We start from the raw sequence: 26,191 nt of genomic DNA, 5'->3' as shown, positions 1-26,191 counted from the left end.
GTACCCTAAACACAGCCCCTCCCCCACGGTACCGTATCCCCCTCTGCCCCGCTGTACCCTAAACACAGCCCCTCCCCCGCGGTACCGTATCCCCCTCTGCCCCGCTGTACCCTAAACACAGCCCCTCCCCTGCGGTACCGTATCCCCCTCTGCCCCGCTGTACCCTAAACACAGCCCCTCCCCTGTGGTACCGTATCCCCATCTGCCCCGCTGTACCCTAAACACAGCCCCTCCCCCACGGTACCGTATCACCCTCTTCCCCGCTGTACCCTAAACACAGCCCCTCCCCTGTGGTACCGTATCCCCCTCTGCCCCACTGTACCCTAAACACAGCCCCTCCCCCACGGTACCGTATCCCCCTCTGCCCCGCTGTACCCTAAACACAGCCCCTCCCCCACGGTACCGTATCCCCCTCTGCCCCGCTGTACCCTAAACACAGCCCCTCCCCCGCGGTACCGTATCCCCCTCTGCCCCGCTGTACCCTAAACACAGCCCCTCCCCTGCGGTACCGTATCCCCCTCTGCCCCGCTGTACCCTAAACACAGCCCCTCCCCTGTGGTACCGTATCCCCATCTGCCCCGCTGTACCCTAAACACAGCCCCTCCCCCACGGTACCGTATCACCCTCTTCCCCGCTGTACCCTAAACACAGCCCCTCCCCTGTGGTACCGTATCCCCCTCTGCCCCACTGTACCCTAAACACAGCCCCTCCCCCACGGTACCGTATCCCCCTCTGCCCCGCTGTACCCTAAACACAGCCCCTCCCCCACGGTACCGTATCCCCCTCTGCCCCGCTGTACCCTAAACACAGCCCCTCCCCCGCGGTACCGTATCCCCCTCTGCCCCGCTGTACCCTAAACACAGCCCCTCCCCCGCGGTACTGTATCCCCCTCTGCCCCGCTGTACCCTAAACACAGCCCCTCCCCTGCGGTACCGTTTCCCCCTCTGCCCCGCTGTACCCTAAACACAGCCCCTCCCCCACGGTACCGTATCCCCCTCTGCCCCACTGTACCCTAAACACAGCTCCTCCCCCGCGGTACCCTTAACACAGCCCCGCTGCCGCAGCATCAGCACTGTCCCCGCGCCAGTACGCCCGGGCCCCACATGCTGAGGGAGGCTGCCCCACCTGCCAGGCAGACGGCCAAAGAGCAGCTCCCCTCCTGCCGCAGCTGAGGGCTGAGCCAGCGCCCCCACGCCGCGGGTGCCACGCCTGCCAGGGCTCCCTCAGGCTTCCGGGCGAGCACGGGGAAAGGCTCACGTGGCGGCTGCGCCCAGCCAGGGCTGGCGTCCCAGCACCGGGAAGAACGTTTGTGTCGACAAGGGGACTCCAGAGCCTCGCGAGCTGCTGCCCCACCCTGGCCAAGAGCCATCGGCTGGGGGGCTGCTGGCCGGCTGCCTTGGCTCCGGTGAGCTCCGTATGCGGGGACCGAGCAGACGGGCTCTGGTCCGTGGAAGGGGGTAGGGCGCTGGGCGCGGGGAGACAGGGCGGGTGCCCCTCAGCGGGCCCGAGCCGACAGGGACAGACCACTGGCAGCTGGAACGGAACCTTCCCGCCGGCCGCGTCGCGCGGAGATGGAGGCTTGTTCGGAGGCCTCGTGTGCGGACTGTCCGCTCCCGCCCGCCCGGGTATTTCCACCCTGGAGGGACGCTCCTGGGAAGGCTCGGCGCAGGCACTGGCCGGTAACCCCGCTGCCGGAGCACAGAAAGGGACGCTCTCCGTCTTCGTGCCAAACTAGCAGCCTGACCGCAGGCGGAGGACAGAGGGCAGGGGCAGGGCAGAGGCTGCTGGGCGTGGGGCCGTCGGGATACCGGCCGAAGAGGGAGGGTGACCGGAGCCAGGCCTGCCTGCCGAGGGCTCCCGCAGATGGCGAGGGGACACGGCGGGCGGCAAGTGCCTTTGGCCTTCCTTGCGGAGCGGCTGTTAGCCCCCGGGTCACACAGGCTGCAGCCGGGGCCAGCACTAGCCCCCCAGAGCTCAGGCTGAGCTCTCTGCCGTGGGGGGCCCTGGCCCTGGCTCTCTGCAGCGCCAGGGAAACACACTGCGCCCCAGCGGGCAGCAGAGCACGGCTGCCCAGCGAGGCGGAAGGGCTGGGTGCTCACAGCCCAGCGCCGGCTCCTCCTCACCCCCCACCAGCCCAAGGCCCCAGAGCGAGTCCCCTCCTGGCCCCGGCAGCCCTGGGAGGTGCAAGGCCCCTGGCTCGGTGCCAGCCAGGCGGGCACTGCCCCGCCCCAGGGCTCTGCTGTCTCTGCCCTGGCTTGCCCGACATGACAGCGGGGGCACCGCAGCAGCCGGCACCGCTGCCTTCGCTCCGTCTCCACGGCGGGGCTGCCGGAGGCTGGGAAGCACCAGGACACGCAGCCAGAGTGCGCTCTCTGGGGGCGACCTCGTGCCAACGCCCGCGCCAGGCAGTGCACGCGGCGGCACCCCGCCCCTCACTCAGTGCCCATGCCCTGGGAGCGCGGGGCTCCAGGCGAGCCCGACGGGCTCAGTGCAGCCGGCCCTCGGCCAGGGTCGCAGTTCTCTGCCCTTGCCCCTCCAGGCAGCGCCCCGAGGGGGCTGGCCGGTGCAGAGCCAGCAGTGCGCCCTTCTTCCCCCGTTCCCACCAGCCTGACCCGCTGCCAGGCCGGGGGTCGCTTGGCTTGGAAGGGGCAGGTCGCCGGCCCCCGTTTTCAGGTCCCAGCCTGCAAAGGAGCGTGGGTGCCCCGCTCCTGCTCTGGCACTTCAGGCCAGTGCACGGACTAGCAAGTCAGGAGTCTCCTCACCCCTCTGCTGCCCAGGGACCTGCGCCATTCCCGGTGCTGCTGGCCCATGGGAGCTCTGCCCAGGCACCGCCAGACCCGCGCAGGCAGCCCCACACTCTGGTGTTACCACTAGGGCTGGCTCCCCTCTGCCCACCCACAGGCCCAGCCCCTTTCACCCGTCTGGCCTCAGGCTCATAGGAAGGGCCCTCCAGAGTCACTGAGTCTGTTCCCCTGCCCTCTCAGCAGGGCCCAGCACTGTCTGACCATCCCTGCCAGGCGTCTGGCCAACCTGCGCTGAAATATACCCAGGGCAATTTATCCCCGTGTTCCACCACCCGGACAGGCAGGAACTTTTCCCTAATGTCCAACCTCAACCTCCCTTGCTGCGGTTTAAGCCCCTTGCTGCTTGTCCTGTCCTCAGAAGCCAAGGGGAACAATTTTTCTCCTTCTTCCTTGTGACACCCTTTTAGATACCTGAAAACGGCTCCTCTGTCTGCTCCTTTCCAGACTAAACAAGCCCAGTTCCTTCAGCCTCCCCTCCTAGCTCATGTTCTCCAGACCTTTCATCATTCTCGTTGCTCTTCTCTGGACCCTCTCCAGTTTCTCCACATCTTTCTTGAAATGCAGTGCCCAGAACTGGACACAAGACTCCAGCTGAGGCCTGACCAGCGCAGAGCAGAGCAGAGCGGGAGAACGACTCCTCGTGTCTGGCTCACCACACTCCTCTTCATGCCCCCAGAACCAGGTTTGCTTTTTTTGCAACAGAGTCTCACTGTTGACTCCTATGTAGCTTGTAGCCCACTGACCCCCTAGATCCCTTTCTGCAGGGCTCCTCCCTAGACAGTCGCTGCCCGTTCCATGTGTGTGAAACTGATTGTTCCTCCCTAAGTGGGGCACTTCGCATTGGTCCTTAGTCAGCTTCATCCTACTGACCTCCGACCACTTCTCCCGTCTGTCCAGATCAGCTGGAATTATGCGCCTCTCCTCCAAAGGGTCAGTGGTTCCCAACCGCTGGCCTGTGAGATCTAAGTTCCATGTAAGCTGAGGGGCTGCTAACTGGAGGCGCTCCCTGCTCCAGACAACCATGCTGGTAGGGAAGGGGACACCAGGGGGAGGGAGGAGGTGGCTGGGACAGGAGGGGGAGGGGGAGGGGGAGGGGGAGGGGAGTTTGGAGTGGGCAGTCAGTGTGGGAGAGGAGAGGTTTGATGACAGCAGCTTCCTGGTCTGGGAGAGGCAGCAGGGCGCCGGGGGTAGGTGGGATGGGGGCCGTGCTGGGGTCAGTGCGGCGAGGTGGGGCAGGCTGCAGGCAGAGGACTGTCCCCGGGCTGGGGCAGGCTGGTGGGGTGGTGCCAACCTTTCAGGCGGGTTAAAAGCTTTTGGATACTGGAGCAAAAGGCAGCTGGTGGCACTTGCAGGATTACATGCAGAGCATGCTTCCGGAGGCGCTGCTGGCTTAGGGAAGGAAGGCAAGGGCTGTTCCCAGACCCGCTCTGGCGCTGTCCAGACCGGCACTCTGACCCGCTACAGTGACAAGCTGTGCACACAGATGCGATGGGGCCTCCTAACGCGAGTGACCATACGGAATATGCAAATCAGCGTTACCCTCCGCCAAGTCTGGGACTGGGTTTGCCAGTCCGTGGTATCAGAACGGTCGGGAGCCGCTGCTCCAAAGCTCTTGCAGCCCCTCCTCCGAGGGATCACCTGCAAGCTTCATAAGCGTCCTCTCTGTGCCGATAGCTAAATCCTTGATGAAGACATTGAACAGGCCGGTCCCAAGCCAGACCCCTGCGGAGCCCCCTTGCTCTGCCCTCCAGCAGGACTGGGAGCCGTGAACTCCTCCCTGGGAAGGGTCCTCCAGCCAGTTCTGCCCCAGCCCCATCTAGGTTGGGTTTGCCTAGCTGGTCGCTGAGACGCTCATGCGAGACCGTGTCAAACGCTGCCAAAGGAAGCTCTCGCATCGGTTTGCCAGGAGTCGTTCTTCACAAACTCCTGGCCAGTTCCCAGCCCGCACCGAGCTGGTTTCTAGCCAGCAGGTGGCTTGGCGGACAGAGGCAGACAGAGCAGGCCAAGGGGAAGGAAGAGACGCTACCAGATGCCCATGGTACACAAGCCTTTATTTGTTCCCAGGGACGCTGCCAGGCAAGGCCACGACAGGGGATGGGAAGCAAGCGCTCAGGGCAAAGCTGCACACGAAACGAAGGCAGCGCACAGCAAGCCGGCTCGTGGGGAATTCAGCCAGCGCTTCCGGGAGAGCAGCGTCCCACAGACAATGCCCAGCCGGCGCGCCAGGCCCCGGGGCGCGGAGAACCCTGCACCCCAGCGTGTTCCCGCTTGGCCGTTGGGACCCGCTTCACCACAGCCACTGCACGGCCCAGCGTACGGGCTGGTCACGTCCCGATTTCCTCGGCTGGCCAGGCAAGCAGCCTGCCAGGGGCTCCGAAGGCAGAGCCAGGGAGCTGAAGGCTTGGCTGGGGCGGTCGCTGGACCAGGGTGTGGGGGCGGTGGTCGGAGGCGTGCAGCTCGGAGAAGGGCCGTGTTAGCCTGGGGTCAGTAACCCAGTGTGGGCACCTGCGTCTGCCGCTGGGAACCCTGCAGCTCATCCTGCGGCCCGGGAGTGCTGGGGAGAGCAGCAACGGCGGGGACGGCGCTGGAGCCCCTGCCAGCTCCTCTAGATGCTGCAGGCTCGCGCTGGCTCCCCTCCGCAGCAATCCAGTGCCAACGTGGCCGTTGCGGGTCCTGCTGCAGGGATCGGCACAGCGCCACGCCTGCCCCAGACAGGCCAGCCCTCCCCCACGGCAGCAGCTGTTCCGGCCCAGGTGCAGGGGGCAGCTCTCTGCCGGGCACAGCCGGGAGGAGCACGCCAGTCTCCATGTCCGGACGGCACTCGGCCCCTCGCTTAGAGCAGGGCCCAGTCCGGCTGGCGCCGCCGGACACAGCAGCTCCACACGTCCTGCAGCAAAGCCAGGAAGGGCACCCCGCCCAGCTTACCTCTCACCGGCGCCAGGACCCTGGGGCTGCCGTTCGGAGGGCTCTGGCCCGCGGGGCCGCCGGGCCTGGTGCAGCCGAAGGTGAAGCTGGGGGAGGCTTTGATCTGGGGCGAGTTCTGCTGGCTGCCGCTGCTCCCGCTGGCGCCGTTGCTGTAGCTCCTGGCCCGGGAGAGGCCATTCTCGGAGCTCGAGGTAGGCAGCCCGCTGCAAGGGAGGGGATGCGGCCGTGAGCGTGGCTCCGCTGCTCTCCCCCAGGGCCCTCGGCGGTGCCAGCCAGCTCGGCAGGGCTCGCCCAGGACTGGCACCTGAGGACTGGCGCGTGCCTGCTGAAACGCTGTCCCTCCTGGCCTACTGCTCTCAGGCCCTGCCCAGCGGCCTGCTCAGCACGCCCCAGCGCCTTTCCGGAGCAGACACCGAGGCAGGCCTGGCGCTGGCCTGTTGCCCTTCGAGGGCTGGGAGCTGGCAGGGGCCCCGCCCTTGCGGATCCGGCGGGGGAGCACGGTCTCCCGGGGCAGTGGAGCCCAGGGAGCTGTGGCAGGGAGTGACGCTGGGGAGGCAGAAGGCTCTTGCTCCCTGCGGAGCTTGGCTCAGGGCCGGCAGACCCCGGGATAAGCAGAGCTGCCGGGATCTGCCCTGCAGCAGCACGGCGCACGCTGGGCCCGGGCCCAGGCCTCGGGGGCTGCAGGCCGGGGGCTGAGCTGCCGGGCTGGCCCGCAGGGGGCGGCACAGCCTTGGGGCACACATGGACGGCCGGGGCAGCGCCTTACTTGGAGCCCTTCTTGCGGGCGCAAGCAGCCATGCCCTTGAGGTTGCGCACGTGCTTCAGCATCCAGGCCCGCAGGTTGCTCAGGTTGCTGTGCTCAGACATGACGAGCCGGGACCAGGGGTTGCACTCCGCCATGTCCAGGGCCGCGATGGCCAGCGCCCGCCCCACCTGCAGCAAGCCAGAGACGCCCTTCAGTGCCAGGGCCGGGCGCCCGGCGGAGCAGTGGGCACAGGCGCCCCAGTGCTGCTGGCCTCCAGTTGGCCAGCCTCCGGGAGCCAGGGACCCCGCCGCGAGGCCAGGCCCGTGTCCCAGCCCTTCAGGCCACGCACGGGCTGCCAGCGCCCTGGCACCGCCCCAGCCCACCGGCTTAGCTTTGCCAGCACCAACACGCGCTACAGATTTACCACACACCAGGGCCTGGCCAATGGCCGGCCCAACAAGGCGCAGCAGGTAAAAGCCTAAAAAAGGTGAAAACCTAGATGGGCCCTGATGGGGAGCGAAGGGGCCGGGTTACCCCTCGTCCGGCTCCGCAGGCGCCACGAGCGAAGGGGCGGATGTCCCCTTCGGGCGCCGCGAGCAAAGGGGCGGGGTTACTCTGTGGGGTGCAGCGAGCGAAGGGGCGGGGTTACTCTGTGGGGTGCAGCGAGCGAAGGGGCGGGGTCACCCTGCGGGGTGCAGCGAGCGAAGGGGCGGGGTCACCCTGCGGGGTGCAGCGAGCAAAGGGGCGGGGTTACTCTGTGGGGTGCAGCGAGCAAAGGGGCGGGGTCACCCTGCGGGGTGCAGCGAGCGAAGGGGCTGGGTTACTCTGTGGGGTGCAGCGAGCGAAGGGGCGGGGTCACCCTGCGGGGCGCTGGGAGCAAAGGGGCGGGGTCACCGCGGGGCGCTGGGCGGGGTCACCCCGCAGGGCGCCGGGAGCAAAGGGGCGGGGTCACCGCGGGGCGCTGGGCGGGGTCACCCCGCAGGGCGCTGGGAGCAAAGGGGCGGGGTCACCGCGGGGCGCTGGGCGGGGTCACCCCGCAGGGCGCTGGGAGCAAAGGGGCGGGGTCACCGCGGGGCGCTGGGCGGGGTTACCTGCTCAAACAGCTCCACGGTGTACTTGGTGGGGAAGGTGGGCGGGGGAGGCGGGCGGGGTCACCCCGCGGGGCGCCGGGAGCAAAGGGGCGGGGTCACCGCGGGGCGCTGGGCGGAGTTACCTGCTCAAACAGCTCCACGGTGTACTTGGTGGGGAAGGTGGGCGGGGGAGGCGGGCGGGGTCACCCTGCGGGGCGCTGGGAGCAAAGGGGCGGGGTCACCGCGGGGCGCTGGGCGGAGTTACCTGCTCAAACAGCTCCACGGTGTACTTGGTGGGGAAGGTGGGCGGGGGAGGCGGGCGGGGCCCCGCGGGGCGCCGGGAGCAAAGGGGCGGGGTCACCGCGGGGCGCTGGGCGGGGTCACCCCGCAGGGCGCTGGGAGCAAAGGGGCGGGGTCACCGTGGGGCGCTGGGCGGAGTTACCTGCTCAAACAGCTCCACGGTGTACTTGGTGGGGAAGGTGGGCGGGGGAGGCGGGCGGGGTCACCCTGCGGGGCGCTGGGAGCAAAGGGGCGGGGTCACCGCGGGGCGCTGGGCGGAGTTACCTGCTCAAACAGCTCCACGGTGTACTTGGTGGGGAAGGTGGGCGGGGGAGGCGGGCTCGCCCGCCCGCTGTCGTGGCAGGCAGCGGGGACGCTGTTCACCGAGCGCCCGGTGTTGTAGTTGCACTCCAGCGTGTAGCTAGGGAAGACGGGGAGCCAGGTCACTGCACCCACGCCCGGGCCGGGAGCCAGGCTGCCCCAGACGGTGGATCCTGCTCCAGAACATGCAGCCACGGCAAGCGCCACGGCACCCCACTGGGCATCTCCAAAAGGAGCCCATCTCGTCTGCAGCCCCTGGTGCTGGCAGGCCCCTGCCCCCCATGAGCCTCGCCACAACCCCAGCAAACCCTGAGCACCGGGGTGGGGCAGGGCGCGGCTCTCGCCTGCACGGCCCAGGCTAGGGATGCAACGGCTGATCGGTTCATGCTAGACTGCGCGCATCCCCCTAGGGCGTTTGTTAGCAGCACGGCTCCCGCTGGGCCTGGGCCTACGCCCGCTGCGGCTCTGCACTGGAAGTGGGTGGGGGGGGGGGGCACGGCTCCCGCTGGGAGCTCTGCACTGGAAGTGGGTCAGGAGGGGGGGCAGCACGGCTCCCGCTGGGAGCTCTGCACTGGAAGTGGGTCAGGAGGGGGGGCAGCACGGCTCCCGCTGGGAGCTCTGCACTGGAAGTGGGTCAGGAGGGGGGGCAGCACGGCTCCCGCTGGGAGCTCTGCACTGGAAGTGGGTCAGGAGGGGGGGCAGCACGGCTCCCGCTGGGAGCTCTGCACTGGAAGTGGGTCAGGAGGGGGGGCAGCACGGCTCCCGCTGGGAGCTCTGCACTGGAAGTGGGTCAGGAGGGGGGGCAGCACGGCTCCCGCTGGGAGCTCTGCACTGGAAGTGGGTCAGGAGGGGGGGCAGCACGGCTCCCGCTGGGGGCTCTGCACTGGAAGTGGGTCGGGGGGGCGGGTCTCGGAGCTCAGCCCCACACCGACAAGAGCGCTGGGCGTCAGGCAGCCAGTCCGCGAGGGGCTGGTTTTGAACCGGCTCCCCCCCAGACCAGCCCCTGCGCAGGGGGCTCCTCGGGAGCGGGGCCGGAGCACGCTGGCTGCCGCCGCCCCGGGAACTCCAGCCACGAATTGCTGCGGTTAATCGACTGTTCAGTTAACACCCTGGGCTGGGCTCCAGTTTGTCCTTCCTGGCAGAGCCTGGGCGGAGCCCCCAGCGCGAGGGACGTGCCCATGCGCCGTGCGGGACACCGGGGCAGCCTGCCCGAGCCAGGGCGCTGGCCCTGCAGGCGGGGCTCCAGACCTGTGAATGATGCCGGAGGCCTTGTAAATAGCCACCCGTCCGCTGCCCTCCTTGGACTGCCCGTCCCGCCGGTCCCTGGCGTACATGTTCTTCTCCGAGAAGTTGCAGCCCGCGAAGTCGAAGTGAGCGGAGTTGAGGGAGATGAGCTTCGGGAAGAGCATGTTCTCCACCTGCGGGTCGAGACAGGCAGGCGTCCGGTGAGACGACGGAGCACCGCACAAGCGCTCCCGGCCCGAGGGGTGTTGTCCACTCCTCCGCCCCGGCGCCGGCCCCCCGCCCTCACCTGCCCCCCCACGGGCCCCCGCGCCCCGGCCCCCCGCCCTCACCTGCCCCCCCGCGGGCCCCCGGCGCCGGCCCCCCGCCCTCACCTGCCCCCCCGCGGGCCCCCGGCGCCGGCCCCCCGCCCTCACCTGCCCCCCCGCGGCCCCCCCGCGCCGGCCCCCCGCCCTCACCTGCCCCCCCGCCCCCCGGGGCCCCGGCGCCGGCTCCCCGCCCTCACCTGCCCCCACATGGGCCCCCAGAGCCAGGTCTCCACCAGCCCACACTTGGGCCCCCAGTGTCAGGCCCCCACCCTCACCAGGCCCCCAGAGCCAGGCCTCCGCCCTTACCAGCCTGCACGCAGGCCCCCAGCACCAGGCCCCCCCTTCTGGTCTCAACACATGCCCCAGGCAGACCCTGCCCAGCCGGGAAGCCAGCCATGGGCGCGGCAGCCTCGCGTCAAGCTCCCCGCTTTGCCCCTCATGCGGAACTCCATGTTCGTTGTTCTCCAGCCCCGAGAGCGAATCCTCCCCCGTCGGGCTCCACGCCCCCCTCACCTGGGCGCTCTCGTCGCTGAAGCTGTTGCCGTACATGAAGCAGCCCCGCTTGGAGGCGTGCCCATGCAGATCCACGTAGTACGCCAGCCCGCTCTCCTGGGGCTCCCCGGGGGGCTGGGCAGGCAGGATCCACAGGGCCTGCTCCTTGCTGCCCGGCTGGGCGGCGGGCCCGTCCTGGGACGTGGGGCGGCAGGGGCTGGTGTCGCGGGCGCAGGGATGGCTGTGGAGGTTGCTGGCTCTCTCGGGCTCCGGGGCCGGGCCGCAGTTGCGGAGAGCGTGGTTGGGGGCGAGCGGGCAGGCGTGCGCCCTCCAGTCAGGCGCACCGGGGGGGCCGTGGCTGTGGTGGTAAAGCAGCACGGCCTTGGCCCCGTACACTGCGGGGTGCAGCGCTGCGTCCGGGCTCAGATACTGGCGGTTCAGGTTCACCCCCCGGGCGTCCGTCCTGCAGAAGGGAAAGGGGAGCGTGACCCCGCCGGGATCTCCCCCACACCCAGCCCTGGGCCAGCCAAGGCAGCCCCTGCCCTCCCGGGCCGGGGGGAGCCTGCCGCAAGCAGCTGGCGGCGAAGGAGAAGGGCCCTGGAGCAGGACTCCCCCTTCAGCAGCAGTGCCTGCCCTGGGACCGGGCCACAGGGCTTCCAGCTCAGCTGCAGCCACCCTGCCCTAGCCGCCCGGCCAGGAGCCACCGACTGCTCCCCGGGGCTCCCGCGCATCCCCCTTCACTGCGGCTGGCGGCGTTCACGGAGCGGCCAGCAGGAGCCGCCCTCGGGAGCCCCCCAGCCTGGCCCTGGCCCAAAGGGAGCACTGCGTGGGCCCCACACGCCAGGCCCCCAACCCTGCTCTCCTGCAAAGCCAGCAAGGACAGTGCAGCCCTCCCCCGACCACGCCGGGGAGCAGAGCAGGACCTAGCCTGCCAGTCCCTGCAGAGCTCGGAGCCAGCTCTGCTCCTGCCTGAGGCCCACGGAGCTGGCGCCCAGCTCACCGGTAATGGCCCCGCACCACGCCGTCCGGGTTCAGCATGGGGACCAGCTTGAAGACGAACATGCGCCTCAGCATCTGGGCGCGGGGGTCGCTCCCCCGCAGGATGAACTCCAGGAAGCCGTTGAAGACGAAGCTGGAGGGCGTTTCCCCGGGGTGGACTCTGCTGCTCAGGAAAAAGACCTGGAGGAGACACTCAGAGCTGCCGACTTCCCTTCCCAGCCTTGTGCAATGCGCCCTCGCCCTCTGGGCTCCAGCGTCGGCCAGGCGCCACATCCGGCCATCCCTCCCCGCCGCCCATTCCCAGCCCTGCCCAGCCTGGCTACCAGCCATCCATGGGCCTGTCTGGCTCTTCTCTGAACCCTGTTCAAGTTCTGCCACATCCTCCAGCAAGGAGTTCCACAGGCCGACCGTGCGCTGCGTTAAGAAATGCTGCCTTTGGGTTGTTTCAAACCTGCCACCTATTCACGTCCGTGGGTGACCCCTAGTTCTTGTGTTATGGGAGCAAGTCAATCACTTTTCCTTATTCACTTTCTCCACATTGGTCAAGATTTTACAGACCTCGGTCCTATCCCCCCTTAGCCTCCATTTTTCACAGCTAAAAAGTCCCCGTTTTATTACCCTCGCCTCACGGCAGCCGTTCCAAACCTCTCAGCATTTTTGTTTCCCTTTTCTGAACTTTTCCCAATGCCAAGAGACCTTTTTGGGATGAGGCGACCACACGTGTATGCAGGATGCAGGCTGTGGGCGTCCTATGGATTTATCCAGCGGCAGTAAGAGATTCTCCGTCTTATTCTCTCTCCCTTTTTAATGATTCCGAACATCCTGTTGGCTGCCGCTGCACACGGCGTGGACGCCTCCAGAGAACGATCCACCGTGACTCCAAGATCGCTCTCGAGTGGCTACAGCTAACCCAGTCCCCGTCGTTCTGCAGGCAGAGCCGGGTTATGTTTTCCAAAGGGCATGACTTCATATTTAGCAACATGAACGTTCAGCTGCCATTGTGTTGTGCAGTCACCTGGCTTGGTGAGATCCTTTGGAAGCTCTTCACAGTCGGCTTTGGACTTTGCTCTCTTGAGCAGTTTGGTGTCACCTGCAAATGCTGCCACCTCGCTGTTTCCTTCTCCAGATCACCGATGAACGTGCAGTACGGGACTGATCCCAACGCGGCCCCTGGGGGCAGCACTAGCTACCTCCCCCATCGGAAAGTGGGCCCTCTGTTCCCTGTCCTCTAAGCAGTGGCCATCCACGAAGGGACCTTCCCTCTGACCCCACAGGAGTGAGAGCTCCCTTGGCTTACGAGCCATTGGTGAGGGGCCTTGACAAAGGCTCTCTGGAAATCTCCGGACACTCTAGCCACTGACCCGCTGACATGTTCAGCCGTTACACGTTTACACGTGGGGGGGAGGGGGTAGTGGCCAGTGCTCGCAGGGCGTGGGGGTGGCAGCAGCCCCACAGGAACCAGCCTCCCTCTCCCCCGCTGCTGCCTCTGATGCATGGCCCCCTCCAAGAACTCCAGATTAGTGAGGCCGGATTTCCCTTTGCCGAAGCCAGCCCGCCTCTGAGCCCAGCCCAGCTCCCCACCAGCTGGGCAGCAGGGAACATCCGCCCCACACTCGCCTCACCCACGGCCCAGGCGGGGCCACCTCGCTCCGCGGGGAAGGGCAGTGATTGGATCTCTGCAGTGACCGCGTCTCCTCGCTGCTCCCGTCGGGCTGGCGCGGCCGTTACTCTCTGCCCTTCCAGCTCCTCTGCGGCCTCTCGCTCCTCCTTGGCATTTGAACCCATCGGACCTAATGTTCCTTCCTGTCTTCTCCCCGGTCTTCAACAGCCCCTCATCTCCGCCCGCCCCCCCGCTGGCGTGGGGCACCCCTCTGAGAGCGGCCAGGCCGAAGGCCCCTCCAGTCCAGTGCCGGGGCCCCCGCGGGAGGGAACAAACAGGGAATCCCCAAGTGACCTACCCTGGCCAACAGGCGAATAGCCCTTCCAAGAACCTAGCCAGTGCTTTTTTGCACCCCTCTGGCAGAGTTCCCCAGGCCCTGCCTGTTGTATGATGAGATGCTTCCTCGTCTTTTTCAACCCGCTGCCCACGGAGTCACTGGGCCGCTCCTGGCCTCATTTCCCTTCTCCACAGCACTGTTCTCTGCTGCCGGCCGCTGCACACAGAGGGGTGTTTTCCGAGAGCTAGCCACAGGGACTCCAAGATCTCTCCGAGTGGTACGGCTCATTCAGAGCCCAGCATTGCTACGGATGGTGGGGACTGTTTTCCAGGGCGCGTTACTTGGCGTTTATCAACACTGAATTTCATGTCATGTTGTTGTCCAGTCTCCCAGCCTCGGGAGATCCCTTTGTAGCGCTTCGCAGGACCTATCCGGATACTTCTGTATCCACTATCCATGTTGCCACTAGTTTTTTGCCTCTGTGGTTTTGGTTTTTACTCGGGGGCTCCAATTAAATGTGACTTTCCCATGGTGTTTTTTAGCATTTCCATGCAACTTGCAGGCATTTCACTCTTCGACTGTTCCTCTTCATTTCCCTTTAGCTAGAATCACAGAACTGGAAGAGACCTCAGACCAGCCCCAACTCAATCAGCCCAGCCGGGGCTTTGTCCAGCTGGGACTTACACACCTCTAGGGATGGAGACTCCCTCTCCCTCTCCCCGCCCCCGCCGCCTAGTAAAGTACAGCAGTTTTTCCTAATAGCCTTGTTTGTGTGTAGCTCCCCTTTGGGTAAGTGCTACTGGGGTGGGGCGTGGTATTCCTGTCCCCACTCGTACTGAGCGGTTCGGTACATTCACCTCGGAGAGCAGACTCCACGTGCCGCTTAGGCTCAAGCTGGGGTTTCCTCTTCCCGGGGGCTCCTGGACTTTCTGCTCCACGAAGCAGGTACTAGTTGTGTCTAGAACGGAGCCTCTGCGCCCCAGCCCGCACTCAGCCAGTCTGGGAACCGCTGGCACCCCCGTGTCACAGTCCCCGTGGTCGTGGCCAGCCCGACGGGCGGGGCGGGGCGGGCGAACTCCCCCGCTGCAGCCTGCTGCTCCAGCTGGACCACTGAGACGCAGAGGCAGAGTCTGATCGTGGAGGAGTGGCCGATACTGGACTCTTTCCTTCCACCGGCGGAGCCCCTCCCCCTCCCCGAGCGGGACCAATCGGTCGTTCCGGTGTCTCTGGTAGCAGGGATCATAGTGCCGCGCCGACGCCCCATTCAGGCCTTGCTAAGCCCTGGCCCTCCAGACCCTCTGGCGTGGCGCTCGCACGGCCGCCGCTCAGCGGTCTGCCCCACGGACGGGACACTTCTGCTTGGCTTTATTGTGCTCCGCCATGCGCCGTGTCAGTCCCCCCCTTTACTGGGCTATTGGGCGGCCCATGCGGGGCAGCCCTTGTCCGGGCAGCGCCCCCGTCCGAGGCGGCCAGACTCACCTTCTTCCCCGCAAAGCGGTGCGGCCGAGGGGTGGCCTCCTCGGGGAACAGGTTGTCCAGCCTGGGCTCGCGCTCCTCCTGCATGCCGTGGCACGAGGTGACGGTGAGCAGGTCCACCCGCAGGCCGTCCAGGGAGCGGCACAGCAGCTCTCGATGGTAATAGATGGAGTCCAGGGAGCTGCGGGGGTGCAGAAAGGCCCCGAAGAGCAGCTGGGACAGTGGAGGAAGGAAGGGCAGCTCCCCCAGGCACTCCTGGAACAGGAAATCCCTAAGGGCTCTCCCCAGGGCCCCAGGCCGCCAAGACGGGCTCTCCTGCCTCTGCCTCCCCTGCAGGCTCTGGTCATGCTCCCTTTGGAGTCACCTTCTGCCAGCTTCCCTCAGGGCCTGCGCTGCTCCCCTCCAGCCAGCTCCCACCTCCTGCCGAGTCTTGCCTGGGATCCAGGGAGCCAGCCTCCTCGCCCCACGGCGGGTGGGGCTGGCAGGAGGAAGGGGCGCTGGGCACACTCCGCAGCTTGGAGCGTGGGGGCCCTGCCAGCCCCAGCTTGGGGAGGGCGTCGGGGAAGGATGCGGCAGCGGTGGGGTGGCAGGTGCAAGGCAGAAGCGCTCTGCACAGACTGGAGGCCGGGCACTGGGAAGGGGCGCAGAGGGGGGCCAGTGCCAGGCGGGCGCGGGTCGGAGCCCTGGGAGAAGACATTAAAAGGGAGCGAGCCTTCGCCGAGACAGGGAACCCCTCTCAGAAGGCAACAGCGGCTCTGCTCCCTCCTCCACCACAGTCAAAGAAGCGCTGAGGCTGCAGAAACCAGGATGCTCCAGAGCCCAGGTTGCTCTTGGCCACGGCCCGTGGCCTGCGCTTGGCTGAGCGCTACGGGAATCCCAGAGCCCTGGCCCCTCACTGCCACGGCCCGTGGCCTGCGCTTGGCTGAGCGTTACGGGAATCCCAGAGCCCTGGCCCCTCACTGCCACGGCCCGTGGCCTGCGCTTGGCTGAGCGCTACGGGAATCCCAGAACCCCGGCCCCTCACTGCCACGGCCCGTGGCCTGCGCTTGGCTGAGCGCTACGGGAATCCCAGAACCCCGGCCCCTCACTGCCACGGCCCGTGGCCTGCGCTTGGCTGAGCGCTACGGGAATCCCAGAGCCCCGGCCCCTCACTGCCACGGCCCGTGGCCTGCGCTTGGCTGAGCGCTACGGGAATCCCAGAGCCCCGGCCCCTCACTGCCACGGCCCGTGGCCTGCGCTTGGCTGAGCGCTACGGGAATCCCAGAGCCCCGGCCCCTCACTGCCATGGCCCGTGGCCTGCGCTTGGCTGAGCGCTACGGGAATCCCAGAGCCCCGGCCTCTCACTGCCACGGCCCGTGGCCTGCGTTTGGCTGAGCGCTACGGGAATCCCAGAGCCCCGGCCCCTCACTGCCATGGCCCGTGGCCTGCGCTTGGCTGAGCGCTACTGGAATCCCAGAGCCCTGGCCCCTCACTGCCACGGCCCGTGGCCTGTGCTTGGCTGAGCGCTACGGGAATCCCAGAGCCCCGGCCCCTCACGGCCACGGCTCACAGTCCACGCTTGGCTGAGCGTTACGGGAATCCCAGAGCCCCGGCCCCTCACGGCCACGGCTCACAGTCCACGCTTGGCTGAGCGTTACGGGAATCCCAGAGCCCCGGCCCCTCACGGCCACGGCTCACAGTCCACGCTTGGCTGAGCGTTACGGGAATCCCAGAGCCCCGGCCCCTCATGGCCACGGCTCACAGTCCACGCTTGGCTGAGCGCTACGGGAATCCCAGAGCCCTGGCCCCTCACTGCCACGGCCCGTGGCCTGCGCTTGGCTGAGCGTTATGGGAATCCCAGAGCCCCGGCCCCTCACGGCCATGGCTCACAGTCCACGCTTGGCTGAGCGCTACGGGAATCCCAGAGCCCCGGCCCCTCACGGCCACGGCTCACAGTCCATGCTTGGCTGAGCGCTACGGGAATCCCAGAGCCCCGGCCCCTCACGGCCACGGCTCACAGTCCACGCTTGGCTGAGCGTTACGGGAATCCCAGAGCCCCGGCCCCTCACGGCCACGGCTCACAGTCCACGCTTGGCTGAGCGCTATGGGAATCCCAGAGCCCTGGCCCCTCACTGCCACGGCCCGTGGCCTGCGCTTGGCTGAGCGCTACGGGAATCCCAGAGCCCCGGCCCCTCACGGCCACGGCTCACAGTCCACGCTTGGCTGAGCGCTATGGGAATCCCAGAGCCCTGGCCCCTCACTGCCACGGCCCGTGGCCTGCGCTTGGCTGAGCGCTACGGGAATCCCAGAGCCCCGGCCCCTCACGGCCACGGCTCACAGTCCACGCTTGGCTGAGCGCTACGGGAATGGCAGAGTCCCCCACGCAGATGCAGGAAAGCTCGTCTGAGCTGGGGGGGGGGACTGCTGTCCTGGGAGCAGCCCCGCAATAAAGCCCAAAGGTGCCTCTGCTCATTCTCCCCCCTTCCCCCGAGCCACTCACCTGCGAGGCAAGGGGAAGAGAAATGGCTGTGGCTGCTCTCGGCAGAGCCGGAGGAGGAACACGTGCCCATGGCAGCTGGCCCCACCCGCCCCGCCCCAGGCCAAAGGGGCGGGCGCTGCAGGTCAGGAGGGGAGGGTGGCGAGGGTGGTGCGCACCTGCTGGGCGACAGGAGCCTGCACTCCTCGAAGCGGCGGTCGAGCTGTGCCAGCATGTCCTGGCACTCGGTGTAGGAGAAGGGGTAGCAGAAGGCAAAGTAGGTGGTGGAGCCGCGGTGCTCCAGGAAGCGGTGCACAAAGGACAGCACAAACTGGGTCTCCAGCATCTGAGGCACACACAAGGCAGATGCTGAGCAGCTAGCAGGGCTGCCCTGAGCCCAGCGCACCATGCCCCTCGGGCACACAGCCGGCCGTTCTCATGGGCTCCCCGCTTACCCCTTTCTATGGTCCCCACTGCCCCAGTGGGCGGGGAGCCGCCGCAGCCCCACACGTTCCCTGCTGGGCGGGCTGGCTGAGCACGGGGAGCAGTGCTGACCGCTCCTGCCCTAAGGAGCACGCGCCCTTCGGGGTGGGCTGCACTGGAGCCCTGCGGGACCACAATCCAGCCCTTCCGGGGCACGGACCGCGACTCTGGGCACCTGCACGGGGGCGTCGCCTCGCTGCCCAGCGCCCTCCTCGGACACGGCTCAGTGCCGAGCGGCGGGGTGGCCGGGAGGAAGGCGAGGGGCCGGGGCCCGTCAGCCCTTGGCTGGGAGGAAGGTGAGGAGCCGTGTGACCCTTCCCGCTGCCCGCAGGCGCTAACTCCCCCCCGACCCCTGTGACCCTTCCCGCTGCCCCCCCCAGGCGCTAACTCCCCCCCGACCCGTGTGACCCTTCCCGCTGCCCCCAGGCGCTAACTCCCCCCCGACCCCTGTGACCCTTCCCGCTGCCCCCAGGCGCTAACTCCCCCCCGACCCGTGTGACCCTTCCCGCTGCCCCCAGGCGCTAACTCCCCCCCGACCCGTGTGACCCTTCCTGCTGCCCCCAGGCGCTAACTCCCCCCCGACCCGTGTGACCCTTCCCGCTGCCCCCAGGCGCTAACTCCCCCCCCGACCCGTGTGACCCTTCCTGCTTCCCCCTAGGCGCTAACTCCCCCCCGACCCGTGTGACCCTTCCCACTGCCCCCAGGCGCTAACTCCCCCCCGACCCGTGTGACCCTTCCTGCTGCCCCCAGGCGCTAACTCCCCCCCGACCCCTGTGACCCTTCCTGCTGCCCCCAGGCGCTAACTCCCCCCCGACCCGTGTGACCCTTCCCGCTGCCCCCTCCCAGGCGCTGACTCCCCCCCCCCCCCGACCCGTGTGACCCTTCCCGCTGCCCCCAGGCGCTAACTCCCCCCCGACCCGTGAGACCCTTCCCACTGCCCCCAGGCGCTAACTCCCCCCCCCGACCCGTGTGACCCTTCCCGCTTCCGCCCAGCCCTCAACTTGCCCCCTCACGCTATGAAATGCTTGCGAGTTGCCGCCTGCATTTGCCCCACCCCATTCCTTAAGGCAACCTGTGTAGAGACGTCTCCTCAGGAAAAGGCCCCAGCGCACCTGGGGCGCTGTCCAGACGAGGGGGCTGTGGAGCATCACGGCACACAGACTCGGGGAGCGGCCTCCTGCACCCTGCCTGGGTCCAGGAAACGGGGCCCAGGGAGCGGACACGCCTTTCCCTCCTGTGCTGTCTGAGGGTCTGTCTACACTACCCCTAGTTTGAACTAGCGGGGGTAATGTAGTCATACGGAGTTGCAGATGAAGCCCAGGATTTGAATTTCCCGGGCTTCATTTGCATAAAGCCGGCCGGCGCCATTTTTAAATGCCGGCTAGGTCGCACCCTGTGCCGCACGGCTACACGCGGCACGGACTAGCTAGTTCGGATTAGGCTTCCTATCCGAACTAGCTGTACGCCTCGTTCCACGAGGAAGCCTAATCCGAACTAGCTAGTCCATGCCGCGTGTAGCCGTGCGGCACAGGGTGCGACCTAGCCGGCATTTAAAAATGGCGCCGGCCGGCTTTATGCAAATGAAGCCCGGGAAATTCAAATCCCAGGCTTCATCTGCAACTCCGTATGACTACATTACCCCGCTAGTTCGAACTAGGGGTAGTGTAGACAGACCCTGAACGCTTACAAAGGCCGACACGAAGACGCCAAAGGCTACAAGTGGGGCTAGCCCTGTGGAGACAGTCGGTTGTGACAGGTGACTCCCGCGCCCCGGGGACCACCCAGAGAGCCCCCTTGAGTACCCGCGTCACCCGCTCTCCTCTGCAAACAACTCTTCCTTCCGAGTCAGTAAACCCTCCGGGCTCCACACGGCAAGGCTCTCGGAATAACTAGCGCTGCTCTGAAATAACACGCTCTGCGTCTACCCAGACCCTATGTCCAGCTGGCCTGGGGAGACGAGCGACTCCCTGGCTGAGCAGTTCCCATCTTCCTGTCCAAAGCGAGCCCCTCTGTCGGCCGGTGTCCGCTGAGCTACCGACCCGAGCCCAGCGCACCGATCCACCAGCAGCACCCCCCGGCGTGCTCACCGCACGGATACCTCGAAGGTGGGCCGCTCCCGGACGCGCTCCCAGCGGGGCCGGACAGGCAGGGTCCTGACGAAGGGCGACATGCCTTGGGAGTAGAGTTTGCTCTGCTTGTTCATGTTCACGATGTTGATTTTGATCAGCTTGCCGGGAGCGCCTCCCTTCACGCTGAAATAAAACCAGGATCTGGAAAGGACACGAAGAGGAACCAGGTCAGTCTATCAGCTGCTGTGTGTCCGCCCCGCAACGCCCCGGGTGCTAGGGCACAGGCCCCGGCAGCAACGGCAGAACCCCAATGCGACTCCAGCCATTAACTGTCACCTCTGCAACCTCGCAGCATAATCCGAGCCACAGGCACAGACCACGGAACTGGCAGGGCCCTCAAGACGTCACCAAGACCCCCCCGGCAGGACCCAGCACCGTCTAGGCCACCCCTGCTCTTCCATATCTCCAGGGATGGGGATTCCACAACCTCCCGGGGCAACTTATTCCAGTGTTTGACCCCCCCCGACAGGCAGGAACTTTTCCCTAATGTCCAACCCAAACCTCCCCTGCTGCAGTTTAAGCCCATTGCTGCTTGGCCTGTCCTCAGAGTTATGGAGAATAACTTTTCTCCCTCCTCCCTGTATCAGCCTTGGAAAAGTCTCTCCCTTTTCCACCAAGCTACCTGCACATCGCAGCCACAGCGCTCTGTGAACTTGGGGGCCAGAGTCTTTCCGTTAGCTCTGCAGAAGTCAAGCGAGCAGCGGGAGAAGCTGAATACTAGTCTGCCTTATGGACTGGGGATGGATGCGACTGGTCGACTATCTGATGGCATAAGCTTATCTGATAGTCGAGTAGTCCCTGGTCTAGTCACTTCCCCTCCCCCAGCGCCGCTATCAGAGGCAGCAAGGGAGGGAGCAGGAGCCGGTACGGGGGGGAAGGGAGAGGGCAGCTTAAAAGCCGGTTTCTCTGTGGGGGGTAGCGGGGACCAGGCACAAGCTGGGAATCAGCCGATCCCTGGCTCACTCCCCGTCCCAGGCACCGTACCACTGCTTTTTAGATGTATCTGCCGGCTTTTTCTAGGTCCTGCTGCTCTTAATACATTTCAGAGGCAGAGCCGCGGCGGGTTAGCTGCTGGGGCCGGGAGCTTGGCCCCGCAGTCCCCCCTCATCGACCAAGGGATGGAAATTGCATCGCCAAGTCGAGGAGCTGATTAAACTGCCCCTCCCTGCGGCAAGAGGCCCGGAGCAGGAGCGCTCTCTGCTTCTCCTTCCTGCACTTTGCTGCCCCCCACGGGATCTGGGGAGAAGGCAGGGTGCCCCCGGCTCAGCAGGACACGCCCCCTTACCTGTTCCCGTTTTCATACTCGGTTTCGGCACAGTCGGGCTTGGTCCACACGTTGAATTCGTAGTCGGCCGCAGGCAGGGAGCTGCCAAAGCCAGTGCTGCTGTTCCCGGTCCCATCCCCCTCTCCTTCCTGGTGTTCCACCTTCTCCACATGAGCCAGGTTCCCCGAGTCAAACTTGGAACTGAACAAGAGGCCGCCACAGCGGATCTCCATGTTTAACTCCCCAGCAAGAGCGGGCTGGCATCCTCCACGCTGCTGCGGGCTGAGAGCTGAGGAGGGCAGACATCAACCCAGCCGTGAGCGGCGGCTCCCGCCCCCCCCGCTCGCCTGCGATCACTTCCCGGCTCCAGGCCTCCCCTCAGGCCCAGCAGGATTCCCCACAAAACACCGGAGCCAGCAAGTTATGTCCCACACCCGGGTAGCCCAGAGGGCCTTCCGCACACCACCCCTTGCCGGGCGTGTGTTCAGCTCAGCCCCGCGGGGGGCCTGGCGTGAAACTGGCCAATGGGAGCTGCCTGTTTGAGTAACAGGCAGCCAAGAAACACCACGCCCTCTCCCCTCCGGCTCAGTTATTCACACGGCACATGGCCATGCAAGCACAGTGCAGGCAGGCAGAGAAACCTTTGCAGCTCTGCAAGCATTTAGGTCAGCAGGCAGGCAGGCTGGCTGGGCTGCTGGCCGGTGAGTCTCCTGGGGTATGTCTACACTACCCCTAGTTCGAACTAGCGGGGTAATGTAGTCATCCGCAGTTGCAAATCAAGCCCGGGATTTGAATTTCCCGGGCTTCATTTGCATGAAGCCGGCCGGCGCCATTTTTAAATGCCGGCTAGTTCGAACCCCGTGCCGCGCGGCTACACGCGGCACAGAGTAGCTAGTTTGGATCAGGCTTCTAATCCGAACTAGCTGTACGCCTCCGAACTAGCTACTCTGTGCCGCGTGTAGCCGCGTAGCACGGGGTTCGAACTAGCCGGCATTTAAAAATGGCGCCAGCCGGCTTCATGCAAATGGAGCCCGGGAAATTCAAATCCCGGGCTTGATTTGCAATTGCGGATGACTACATTACCCTCCTAGTTCGAACTAGCGGGGTAGTGTAGACAGACCCTCGGTCACCTCTGGCACCTCCCCCCCCCACTCAACATACCCAAACCCTCTGTCCCCCTCTTGCACCTATACTCCCTCCCAGGTCTGGTACCCCAATCCCCTGCCCCAGATCACAATCCCTCCTCCCCTAGGTTACAACCCACATTCCTGTACCCCAGTCTCCTCCCCTAGGTCACAAACCAAACCCCTGCTCCCCAGTCCCCTGCCCTAGGTCACGAGTGTCTCCTTCACTGAAACTTCCTCCCAGACCCCAGTCCCTTACCCCACGCGCCCTTCTGCGCCCAACCTCCCTCCCACACTCCGCAGCTCCTCCGTTAACATCATGGAGAGTGCAGCGCACAACCACTTTCCAAAATCTTGGAGTGCCCCCCTCCCCTGTCAAATATTATTGCCCACCCCTGGTGTAAAGGCTTTGTACACTGAAGACACCTTTACATAACAAATCGCTGTTTTGGCAGGGCACGGGGAAAGGGAGGAGGTAAGACTCCAGGAAGATTTCCGGCCATCCAATTTCTGCAAGCGTGGGGCTTGCTAGATATTTAGCTAATCAAAACCGAAGCCACATGTGTTCATCTACCTAGGAACCTATCGGTCTGCTGCAGCAAAGGGGCCAGGCCAGAGAGAGGTCAATGCAAGGTATCCCATTTGTTACCCGCTGGATGGAGCAGGCTTCCAAAGGCAGATGTTTCGCTAGCAGACCCTCTTCCCTCCTGCTTTGTATGCTTCTAAGTACAAACCACTGTCCGAGTTGGCCAACCTGCGGGGGAACACAACACAACTCAAAGACACTTCGATATTATGGTGCTGAACCTCAGACAATAACCTCGCTCAAAAAGCAGCAACCCTGCTACTGATGAAAAAGGGAGGGGGACGCATATTGAGAGCAGAGTACACGGACTGTGGAGTGCTCCTGCAGCCCCAACAGGGCGAGACACCACGCTGGTGGCCTGCTTTGCACACACATCTCCACCCTGTCACACAGTCAGCAGGCACTAGAGAGTTGTGCTGTGCTGCCTGCAGGTCCCAGGACTCAGCGCGGGTGCACAGCCACAGAGCACTGACATCTTGCCCACAAGTCCCAGGGCATAGTGCAGGCGCACAGGCAGAGAACATTGACATGCTGTCCGCGGGTCCCAGAGCACAGTGGGGACACACAGGCAGAGAGCCATGCTGCACTGCCCAGAATATAGATGGTGGGTTCAAAGGCAGAGAGCCGTGCTATGGGTCCAGGGCACAGCACAGGTGCACAGGTGGAGAGACGTGCAGAACAGGGCGCAGGCAGGGTCACACAGGCGGAGGGATATGCAGAATAGGGCACAGGAGGGGGCGCACAGGAGGAGGGATGTGCAGTACAGGGTACATGCGGGGGCGCACAGGCGGAGCGATGTGTAGAACGGGGAGAAGGCGGGGGCTCGCAGGCAGAGGGATGTGTAGAACAGGGCACAGGCGAAGGGATGTGCAGTACAGGGGACAAGCAGGGGCGCACCGGTGGAGAGGTGTGTAGAACAGGGTACAGGCAGGGAGCACAGGCAGAGGGGTGTGCAGAACAGGGTACAGGCGGGGGCATACAGGCGGAGGAGTGTGTAGAACAGGGCACAGGCGGGGTCGCACAGGCAGAGGGATGTGCAGTACAGGGTACAGGCTGAGGGGTGTGCAATACAGGGTACAGGCAGGGGCGCACAAGCAGAGGAATGTGAAGTACAGGGTACAGGCGGGGGCGCACAGGCGGAGAGATTATGCAGAACAGGGGACAGGCGGGGGCGCACAGGCAGAGAGATTATCCAGAATAGGGCACAAGCGGGGCGCACAGGCGGAGAGATTTTCCAGAACAGGCCACGGGAGGGGGCGACCAGGCGGAGAGATTATCCAGAACAGGGTACAGGCAGAGCAGTGTGCAGAACAGGGCACAGGCGGGGACGCACAGGCGGAGGGATATGCAGTACAGGGAACAAGCGGGGGCACACAGGCGGAGAATGTGCAGTACAGGGCAGAGGCGGGGGCGCACAGGCAGAAAGATTATGCAGAACAGGGCAGAGGCGGGGGCGCACAGGCAGAAAGATTATGCAGAACAGGGCAGAGGCGGGGGCGCACAGGTGGAGAGATTATGCAGAACAGGGAAGAGGCGGGGGCGCGCAGGCGGAGAGATTATGCACAACAGGGCAGAGGCGGGGCGCGCAGGTGGAGAGATTATGCAGAACAGGGCACAGGCGGGGGCGCGCAGGCGGAGGGGTGTGTAGAACAGGGGACAGGCGGGGGCGCACAGGCGGAGGGGTGTGTAGAACAGGGGACAGGCGGGGGCGCACAGGGGGAGGGATGTGTAAACAGGGCACAGGCGGGGGCGCGCAGGCGGAGGGGTGTGTAGAACAGGGGACAGGCGGGGGCACACAAGCGGAGGGGTTTCTAGAACAGGGGACAGGCGGGGGCGCACAGGCGGAGGGGTGTGTAGAACAGGGCACAGGCGGAGGGGTGTGTAGAACGGGACAGGGGGAGGGTGTGCAGAACAGGGCACAGGCGGGGGCGCACAGGCGGAGGGGTGTGTAGAACAGGGCACAGGCGGGGGCACACAGGCGGAGGGGTGTGTAGAACAGGGCACAGGCGAGGGCGCACAGGCGGAGGGGTGTGTAGAACAGGGCACAGGCGAGGGCGCACAGGCGGAGGGGTGTGTAGAACAGGGCACAGGCGGGGGCGCACAGGCGGAGGGGTGTGTAGAACAGGGCACAGGCGAGGGCGCACAGGCGGAGGGGTGTGTAGAACAGGGCACAGGCGGGGGCGCACAGGCGGAGGGGTGTGTAGAACACGGCACAGGCGGGAGCGCACAGGCGGAGGGGTGTGTAGAACAGGGCACAGGCGGGGGCGCACAGGCGGAGGGATGTGTAGAACAGGGCACAGGCGGGGGCGCACAGGCGGAGGGGTGTGTAGAACAGGGCACAGGCGGGGGCGCACAGGAGAAGGGACGTGTAAACAGGGCACAGGCGGGGGCGCGCAGGCGGAGGGGTGTGTAGAACAGGGGACAGGCGGGGGCGCACAGGCGGAGGGGTTTGTAGAATAGGGGACAGGCGGGGGCGCACAGGCGGAGGGGTGTGTAGAACGGGACAGGCGGAGAGTGTGTGTAGAACAGGGCACAGGCGGGGGCGCACAGGCGGAGGGGTGTGCAGAACACGGCACAGGGGGGGCGCACAGGCGGAGGGGTGTGTAAAACAGGGCACAGGCGGGGGCGCACAGGCGGAGGGGTGTGTAGAACAGGGCACAGGCGGGGGCGCACAGGCGGAGGGGTGTGCAGTACAGGGAACAAGCTGGGGCACACAGGCGGAGAATGTGCAGTACAGGGCAGAGGCGGGGCGCACAGGCAGAAAGATTATGCAGAACAGGGCAGAGGCGGGGGCGCACAGGTGGAGAGATTATGCAGAACAGGGAAGAGGCGGGGGCGCGCAGGCGGAGAGATTATGCACAACAGGGCAGAGGGGGGGCACGCAGGTGGAGAGATTATGCAGAACAGGGCACAGGCGGGGGCGCGCAGGCGGAGGGGTGTGTAGAACAGGGGACAGGCGGGGGTGCACAGGCGGAGGGGTGTGAAGAACAGGGGACAGGCGGGGGCGCACAGGAGAAGGGATGTGTAAACAGGGCACAGGCGGGGGCGCGCAGGCGGAGGGGTGTGTAGAACAGGGGACAGGCGGGGGCGCACAGGCGGAGGGGTTTCTAGAATAGGGGACAGGCGGGGGCGCACAGGCGGAGGGGTGTGTAGAACGGGACAGGCGGAGAGTGTGTGTAGAACAGGGCACAGGCGGGGGCGCACAGGCGGAGGGGTGTGCAGAACACGGCACAGGCGGGGGCGCACAGGCGGAGGGGTGTGCAGAACAGGGCACAGGCGGGGGCGCACAGGCGGAGGGGTGTGCAGAACAGGGCACAGGCGGGGGCGCACAGGCGGAGGGGTGTGTAGAACAGGGCACAGGCGGGGGCGCACAGGCGGAGGGGTGTGTAGAACAGGGCACAGGCGGGGGCGCACAGGCGGAGGGGTGTGTAGAACAGGGCACAGGCGGGGGCGCACAGGCGGAGAGATTATGCAGAACAGGGGACAGGCGGGGGCGCACAGGCAGAGAGATTATCCAGAATAGGGCACAAGCGGGGCGCACAGGCGGAGAGA

The 26,191-nt window shown here is 65.9% G+C and overlaps 1 protein-coding gene across 7 annotated transcripts in view; it reads right to left on the bottom strand.

Annotated features, from left to right (window-relative positions):
- The window catches only part of AGBL5 (AGBL carboxypeptidase 5), a 51,070-nt gene that overhangs the window by 10,768 nt on the left and 14,111 nt on the right, over positions 1-26,191 (bottom strand). For 3 of the 7 annotated variants that reach the window (XM_075914567.2, XM_075914566.2, XM_075914565.2), the window contains exons 2-12: positions 22,788-22,807; positions 20,951-21,218; positions 19,635-19,806; positions 17,233-17,399; positions 14,602-14,779; positions 11,187-11,365; positions 10,208-10,649; positions 9,393-9,562; positions 8,109-8,244; positions 6,496-6,662; positions 5,730-5,932 (exon numbers count right to left, since the gene is read on the bottom strand). In XM_075914567.2, coding sequence (XP_075770682.2) covers positions 5,730-5,932; positions 6,496-6,662; positions 8,109-8,244; positions 9,393-9,562; positions 10,208-10,649; positions 11,187-11,365; positions 14,602-14,779; positions 17,233-17,399; positions 19,635-19,806; positions 20,951-21,218; positions 22,788-22,807 — 2,102 coding nt within the window. Of the gene's footprint in view, positions 1-5,729; positions 5,933-6,495; positions 6,663-8,108; positions 8,245-9,392; positions 9,563-10,207; positions 10,650-11,186; positions 11,366-14,601; positions 14,780-17,232; positions 17,400-19,634; positions 19,807-20,950; positions 21,219-22,627; positions 22,808-26,191 lie in introns of all 7 variants that reach the window. The other 4 variants (XM_075914570.2, XM_089776952.1, XM_075914568.2 and 1 more) reach the window with 2 other exon arrangements.

Source organism: Pelodiscus sinensis, chromosome 3 (genome assembly GCF_052426305.1).
Source record: "Pelodiscus sinensis isolate ZL-2025 chromosome 3, ASM5242630v1, whole genome shotgun sequence".
In the NCBI taxonomy this organism is placed as follows: domain Eukaryota; kingdom Metazoa; phylum Chordata; order Testudines; family Trionychidae; genus Pelodiscus; species Pelodiscus sinensis.
This window is presented reverse-complemented; position numbering and strand designations above follow the sequence as displayed.